At 49.4% G+C, this 8,249-nt stretch overlaps 1 protein-coding gene across 6 annotated transcripts in view; it reads right to left on the bottom strand.

The window, feature by feature from the left end:
* Nucleotides 1-2,006: 2,006 nt before the first annotated feature.
* Nucleotides 2,007-8,249, bottom strand: part of EXOC6B (exocyst complex component 6B) — a 316,092-nt gene continuing 309,849 nt past the window's right edge. For 5 of the 6 annotated variants that reach the window (XM_054201916.1, XM_054201917.1, XM_054201918.1 and 2 more), the window contains one exon: nt 2,008-7,996. In XM_054201916.1, coding sequence (XP_054057891.1) covers nt 7,870-7,996 — 127 coding nt within the window. In that variant the 3' untranslated portion in view covers nt 2,008-7,869. Of the gene's footprint in view, nt 7,997-8,249 lie in introns of all 6 variants that reach the window. The other variant, XM_054201919.1, reaches the window with a different exon arrangement.

Here is an 8,249-nt window from a genome sequence, read left to right as displayed (position 1 = left end):
AGAGCTATGGAGGTCCTGTCCCACTGGAGAGGGCAGGAGCATCTCTAGGTCCAAGCATGTTAAGGCTGTGCTGGATCTCCTTCCCTGTGGTGTACTACAGACCCCACAAAGCAATACTGCTGGCAGTAACCCAGCTAGACGTGCCACTTGGCCTCCATCCCATCTGTGCGGGAAACACAAGGCAGCAAGCCACCACATGGAGATGTTAAATCCCAGAGCAGAAACTCAGTGCCTCACAGAAGATGTCAAAATGAGAAACTCTGATTTTAAAGATGAGAAAAGCAAGGCAGAGATAACCAAAAGGAGAAAGCCAAAGTCTCAGGGTATGCTCCCTGCATCTACCCAGTGACACAGCATCAGGCCAGGGTGTGAGCGGAGGTGTGGGGGCCGCGTCTCACCCCCTCGTCTGCACCGTCCCAACTTGCTCTTCTATAGAGATGTCTGGGCATGTTCCTGGGGAGGGTTTCCTCCAGGGGCTGCTCTTGCATGGTTGGGGCTACACCCGGCACCATCCTCCAATGTTGGGCTTGCAACATGTCCTAAGGGCTGGGACAACAGGCTTGCTGCTCTGGCAGCCCCCTGCACGGGCTGAGGGGTCACAAGAAGTCCTGAGGACATCCAGGGTGAAAGGTTCAGTGGCATGGAGACAGCCCAGAGGCTCTGGGGTGTCACTCAGCTGTGGTGAGGTTTGGCCCTGCTTTGTGCACTGATTTAGGTGCAGGCAGAGCCCCGACACACCATAGCACTCGGTCTTTTGTACAACATTGCTGTGTACTGCAGCACCCCATAACCATACCCCAAAACATACCTGTGGCTGCAGCTCGCTGATCTGCCGGCCATGATGGTCTGAGGAGATCTCTGCCCACCATCTTCCACCGGAGCCCTGCAGTGCTGGACCACTTCTCAGCCCTGCAGGTGCTGCAGAGCATCTCTGGCTGTCCTGTCCAGGGCTGCACATCCCCTGTAGCATGGTCCTGAGCCTGGACCAGCATCCATCCAGTCTGCTCTTAGCACTGCTCAGCACTCACAATACACCAGGCCACGGGGACAGGGGCTAACACTAAAGCCCTTAACCCAGACACTTTGCACAGGGCTGCCCCATGGGAGCAAACATCAGGCTGATCTGTGGTGCTGTGCTGGCTGCTGGTCCTGGTGCAGTTGGGTTTCTGCAACAGCCCAGCTGGCTGGGCCTGGGGGGCTTCGTGCATTTTTGGAGTCCCACCTGGACCTGCTGTCAGAGATGGCACCTTCCCTTTTGTTCATGATTGCCGTTACCAGATAGCACCTCATGTGCACGTGCAAACGCCCCTTTGCAGAGGTTTAGTTAGAAACAAGCACCGGGGAGCACTTTTCCTCCCCACTGCACCAAATTAACACGTGAGACTATCTGCCCCAGGATGTGATGGAAAGCAAAAAGGCTTAAAACAGGGTTTTAGAAGAATTCATGGAATAAAACCCATCCAGGATCCTTTTACACAGCTGCTGCTTTCCAGGAGGGAGTCCCTCAGCCCATGAACATTCCCTAAATCCTTCACTCCTACACACTGAACCACATCATCTGCCTGAGCCCTTCCACCAAATCGCCCCTACAGGAGGAGCAGGACTCCCAAGTCCCCCCCAGCCTGGTGTGCTCAGCATCACCCGTCCCCATGGAGATGTCCCACTGCTGCGCCTCTGTTTAGGATTACATGCCGAGATATCCCAGTTAGCCAGTTTTTAATTAGCATGTGTCATGTTGATTTTACATCATTTTAATTCGCTAATCAACATGCCGTGTGGTACCAGGTCAAACATCTTACAGAAACAAAAGTCTACCGCACGTTCAGTGCCAGGGCTGGGAGGTATTTGGGGAATCCAATATCCTAACACAGTTAGGGCCAGAATGAAAAAGGCTAATATAATCATCAAATTGCAATGGATGATAAATATCATGAAAGAAAATACACAATGCAAGCGGGAAAGAAGATTCCCCATTGAAAGCTAATGCAATCCCCCCTCTCTGCCTCGATGCTCTGCCCTCCAAAGCCTTAATTCTTACTCGGGATTACTTTCCCCATCTGCAAACCTAGATGTAATCAATGAGTGCAAGGCGGCTGCTTCTTAAACTGCAGGCTTGGGTTTAATCATGCTTGTTTATGGTAGAAGCCAATTAGAATAGCCACCAAATTAGGCAAAACTCAGCTTTAGCTCACAGCATGGCAATGCAACCCAGGCTGCAGGAGTCAGTGCTCGTTAAGGGGTGGTGTCCCCATGGGACAATCCATAAATCCAGGTGTTTCAGCAGCAAATCTTTGCTGGTTGTACAAAAGGGATGTTGAATTTTGTCTTTTATGGGATTTAGGATTTTTTTCTGGTGAGGTGAAGGCAAAGGCAGCGCCTTTGCAGCAATGCACACAGCCACAGGCGCTTATTTAAACAGTTATATGCTGTATTGTTTAATAGAAGTTACAATAGGATAAAGGTACAGTTGAAATCAACATGCTATTTTCTAACGCAATTTAACCTGTAAACCATGCAGTCCTTTTTTAATTAGTCCATCTCTTTTTTTTTCTTTTAATCAGTAGCTCTGCTAGTGAGTTTTAAGGAAAAAAAAGTTCCCTTTAAAGTTAAACCTAATTTACTAAATTTTCCTCTTATTGTGCAATGACTTGTGCAAAAAAAGCTGTTTTCACCACATTAGTTTACAAAATCATGTCCTTCTTTCCCCCAAAAATATGAGAAAAGGCAACACGAGCAGCCAGTGGACAGGGAGGGATGGGGATGAGGGCGCGGGTGTGTTTTCATGTCAAAATAAGATCAGAGGGATGAGCCAAGGTAGAAAGCAACTCAGTGCAGACTGGATTCCAGACGCACGCTGCCGAGTTGCCCGTGCAGGTTTTGGGGTGCTGCCCTTGAGCTGGAGGAGCTGCAGGTGGGATGGATGCTCACTCTGGCCAAAGCGCCCCCAGCCCGGCCCCGAGCACCCAGCATGGCCCTGGGTCCATAAGGGGGGCTTGAGACCAGAGCGGCAGCATCTTTGGAGGTGGAGCATATCAATCAGTCCTCAGGTCACAGCCTCAGCCCCCCTCCCTCCACGCACTGTTTTTGGGGTGAATCCTGCCCAGACCATGGTATATTTGGGTCGCCTCCCTCAAACTCACAACTGTCCCAGCTGACAGCAGAGAAGGGCCCATCTTGAAGTCATTTGTCATGAGATTCATTTGCGAGTTGTGTTCCCTTTGAGCTCCCCAGCAGTGTGATAAACACACGACTCACACTGGGGGTGGGACGGACACACGGGGTCTCTGGGGTCTCTCATCAAAGCATCTTTGACGCTTTAAAAAAGCAGCAAACCTAACCCAGAATTAGAGAAAAGCCAAACTAAGGTGTGGCGGAGAGGTAGGCAACGACCAAGGGCAAAGATGTCTCTGCCTGGGGTTTGAATGGATGCTGGAGGGACACCTACTGCAAACCTCCCTCACCTGCCACTTCCCGTCATTGCTACCTCAGGGGGTAAAAGATTTTACCCTAAAAACAATTTCAGCGCAGGAGATGCCGACAGCAGCCAATGCCACCGGAGTGGTTCCGGCTCCGTCTCAGCCTCTGCTTTCCATGCTGCCTCCCAGCATCTCCCCAACAGTTTGGAGCCAGCGTGCAAACACCCACACCTTCTGCCCAAACACCCGTTTTCATAGTGGCACAAAAGCGGTCAATTTTTAAGAAAACAAAACCAAACCAGCCCCTCGAACAAAGCACCAGCCAGCTTCTTCCCCCCCCCAACCCCATCAGAGCCTGGAGTTGCGGTTGGATGTAGAACAAAGTGCAAAATCGCTAAGAGCATCTGACTTGAACTCCAGCCCTAGGAATAAAAAAAAAAAAAACACATAAAAAAAAAATCTCCTCCTCTCTCTCACACACATGCACACGTGCTCATGTCCAACAGAGGCCATCCCCCTCATGTATAGGTATGGTTTGGGCTGCAAAGTTAACACTTTGGAGACCTTATATAAAATTATTCCCAACCTCTGGGCTGCCTACACAACCCCTGAAAATTATAAAGAAGATAAGATGTGCAGATACTTCTCAGAAAGCCAAAATTGTCTTTCCTATTAATATTTTTTTTTCCCACTGCACTGGTGCTGAAATATTTTTGCTGGGTGGGGGAAGAGAGAGGGATAACCCAGTCTTCTCTATAGCCTCTGCTTAAAAAAATAAGGGAGGTTCAATGTATGTACATGGAGGTGTTAATAGCAGCATTATTTGTTTTGGGGGTTGCAAATGTTTGATTACAGCAGTGAGTTCTGCCCCTGTTTCCAACCCCCCTTATAAATTTATAGCAACAACCTTTCCCTCATAAGCAATACCATCCGTATCGGAGGATACCAATCATTAGTAAAAGATTTAGAGGGGATTTTAAATGTCTTCCAGGGCTTTTTAAGCAATCTATTTAAAAGATTAATTTTATTTTGAAGGGATGGAACTGCATCTCTTGGAACAAAAAGTTAATTAGGACCAGAGCACCAAAATGCCATTTTTCATCCCGGTCTGTGACTTGCGGTTAGGCGCTTGACCTCCCGAAATCAGAAACTCGCTGAATCTCTCCCTTGGCCGAGCCTGACTTTCCCAGCAGCAAGTCCTGAGTGCCAGAAGCCGGTTCACAGGATCCCAATCCCAGCCTCTCCGAACAGAGCTTAAAGGAGCGAGGAAATCCATCCCTGGAAGGCATGGCAATGCCGTGTCACACTTTTTTTAACTAAAGCTCAGTGGAGATGGGAAAGAGAGCCCAGATGTGGGATGGGGAAGGCTGGGAGCTGTCTGGAGCATCTGAAACAAGGTCTTGCCCCAAGACACAGCTGCTTTGGGAATTTTTTGAAGGTATACCTCGTGCAATGCAATATAGGGGTTATCCCTTGGGGGGGGGAAAAATGGAGTTTCAAGGCGGCGGCAAGAGCTGGATGCTTTTTTCCACTCGCACCAACAGGAGCTCAAAGCCCCTTCCCCATTCCTCGGGGGCCAGAGGCGATGCTGCCCTGCAGTGCCTGCTCCTTCTCCCTTCATCCCACACCTAGCACGGAGGAGAGAAAAATCATCCCGGCTGCAAAGCACCACCTACCTCGCCTGGCAGCAAAGCCAGTGGCTGAAAGAAGCGATTAAAAATTGTGTTTGACAGTCTATCCTCCCCCTAATAAAAACTGGAAATGCCAGCATGCCTTATTTGTCATGCTTGCTGATGCTCAGTGACGCCGTTGCCAGCATCTGTAGCAGCTTCATTCTGAAGGATTTTAAAGTGCTTGTTACTATTTAATGGCCCTTAACTGAAGTGCCCTGTGGATTGAAGCTTCCCCTGCTACTGGGGAAGCTGGGGTTTTTGTTTCGATCTCCATCCTCTGGGTAGAAGCTCAGGTTTGATGATTGAACCAGCCGATCCCCCCTGCTTCTGTGACCCCCTTCACACTCGTGTCCCCACATCTCTCCCACGGTGGCACTGCCAAAGGATGGGGAGGAGCAATAAAGTGCCCCATGGTCCTGCTGCTCACGGGACACATCTTGGCCGGAGGGTTGAGGGCTCTCCCGTCGCTGCCAGGACCATAGGGACTGGTTTGCTTCCTTCCCAGCGATTCAGTGAGGAAGAGTTTCCTACTGGAGTCCGGGAAGCTGGGTAACTTTTCCTTCTTGGTTGTGCAGGGTTTGGGATGCTAAGATCAAGCTGGGGATCCCCTGGGGCTCACAGGGGCCATGGCGAAGCCCCCAGGCTGGTTTATGCTCAGGTCCAGCATTTTGGAGAGCAGGAAAAAGGTTGCCAGCAGGGAATGGACCAAGTTCATTTTCATTTGTCCCTCTGAAAGCCTTTGCTGGGTCATATGTAGATGTATCTGCAAAGACGATCCCTTTCTGGCCATGCTAACACCAACTTTCATTCAGCTGCTTCTTTTTTCCTCCATGCTCCTTACAAGTACTTCAAAGAGGCATTAAGAAAAAAGTAACCTCTGATCCCCCTGCCAAAAACAAGGAAGCATAAAGCCAAGTTTGGCTCTTCCCTCCTATTAATGAAAATAATCCACTGGTCCTTGTGGCTGGTGGCTGCTGGGACAGGACGACAGCCCCAGAAAGTCATTGCTGACAACGTGCCTATTTACTTTCAGGGTTAATTAACACGTACCCTTATCAAAAAGAAAACAAACAAAAATAAGTATTGCTGAGGAACAAGGAGGGAAGATAAAGCACCGTCCCCTTTGTACATACAGAGCTTGAGTGTCAGAAGAGTTTCCCAGGCAAGAAACACACAGCAAAAAGTGCATGTGGTCAGAGAGCAGAGGGACTGAATGCACCGAGTAACTGCTCCTGTCCTTCTGCAAACACCATGCTTGAACAAGTCAGGGAGTCTGAGCCCAGGGAGGGGAGGGAGAAGGAACCTCGCTCTGCAGGTCAGCAAAACACCCCTCTGCTTCCAGAAGTGGCTGGAGATCTGAGCACCCACTGCTTTCAAACAAGGGTAGGAAACGGGCACAACTTGTGCCCCTGCTGAAGCAGCGCTGCCAGGGCCATAACATACACTAGGAAGATTTAAATTCCCTTTAACATCAGGGTTCGGGAGGTGGGGGAACTGGCTGGATAAGCTTTCACCTGCAGTAATTAGAGTCAAAAGGGTAATGAGAAGATAAGGACGAAAGTCCCCTCTCTCTGTAACCTGAACCCTGGGATTAAAGTCCTGTTGGTAGAGTTACTGTCCTCCTCAAAGGCTGTCTTGATTTGAGCAGAGGATGTTTGGGCACCTCCAGAACACAGAGGGGGATTTTGTCTGTAGGCATTTCTGAGCTGGGGGCTGCTGAGTGATGCTGCTCTACGGGGCATCTCCCGCTGCCTCTACTCTGGGGACCTCCAGGAGGTTCCCGCTCAGCCAGAAGTGAGTTTGCAGGGCTGCTCCTCATGCAGTGCAAGCCAGAGTATCAGGAGGAGAGGGAAGATGGGACACCAGCACGGAAGTGGTGCAAGGAGAGGAGAAAAATCTGAATGGAGTGCCCTGGACACTGGGAGAGCCCGGTCTGCCCTTGCACCATCCCTGCTGAACATCCCTCCTCCCCTGCTACCCGACCATGCTGGATACAGACAGCAGCATCCCAGCACCAGACCGGTACCTCAGGACACCATGCCAGGTTACCTTCTGTGTCTCCCTTTCCAAACCTAATTAACGAGGCAGCTCTTGAAGCCCTTCTACATCCAGTGCAGGTCCAAAAGACATCAGCAGGTCCTAGAGGTGGAGCTCAGGGTGTGGCTACGCTGACTTACAGATGCACAGGAAAAGGCTGAATCTCCAGCGATCTGCAGCCTAAGGTGGAAATCAGCCCTTACAGGAAAAAGAGGAGAAAAGCTGGGAAATCAGTTTGCCTCTTTTTCTACCTAAATACAATATGCAAGTTGGCAAGACAAGCTAATGGGTGACCCTCTTTCTAAACGTGTGCTCCTTTTACCGGAGCCCATGAGAAGAACCTGAAACCATGACTCCTCCCTATATTTTTTGTTTTCGTTTGTTCTGCAACTGAATAAGTTAACAAAAGGAAGTCAGACCGATTCTTTCAATTTGGCTTATTAAAAAAAAATAATAGTCTGGGTGTGAACTTCTCTCTCAGGCTTCATGATTTACCGTCATTTTATAAACCCCTGAAAATAGGAGTTTATAATAGAAGACTCCTGACACCACCTTCACAAGGAGTGTCGCCTATCTTCCCGGGATTGTTTAACAAGGAACGTTTTGTTATCAGGGTAGGTTTCATGAATACTATACAGGTGAATAAAAAAATACATATATTCTCTCTGAACAAGAATCCCAAGTCCAGGCATGTGGAAGGCTGTGGTGCAGGGACCGGCGCAGGCAGGATGTCCTCAAGTCCCTCACGAGTGATGGCTGTTGATCAGGCTGCGGAGCTGCTTGGCCACGGTGTCGATCAGCTTCTGCTTGTCCCTCTCGTTTTTCCGAAACTGGGCAAAAACATTGTTTTTTCTGCTCGTGTCTCTCATCCTGCGCAGAGCAGAAACAGGTTATGGCACAGGTATCGCTGCTCTACGTTGCAACCAAGACCCACAAAGGAATTGCATGTAAAATGCCCATATTCAGGCTCTGAGAGAGGGAGGAGGTGACTCCACCTAAAGGCTCTGTCCCAATTTTTATCATGTATTTGTGTAAAGATGGGCATACAAAGCCGTGTGCAGGCTTTACACAGTTTGCATTTTTGCTTTAAACCCCACAAATCCCCATCAGTATCACCGTAGGC

The sequence above is a fragment of the Rissa tridactyla genome, chromosome 5 (assembly GCF_028500815.1).
Source record: "Rissa tridactyla isolate bRisTri1 chromosome 5, bRisTri1.patW.cur.20221130, whole genome shotgun sequence".
Lineage (NCBI taxonomy): Eukaryota > Metazoa > Chordata > Aves > Charadriiformes > Laridae > Rissa > Rissa tridactyla.
Note: the sequence above shows the minus strand (reverse complement) of the source record. Positions and strands in the feature narration are given on the sequence as shown.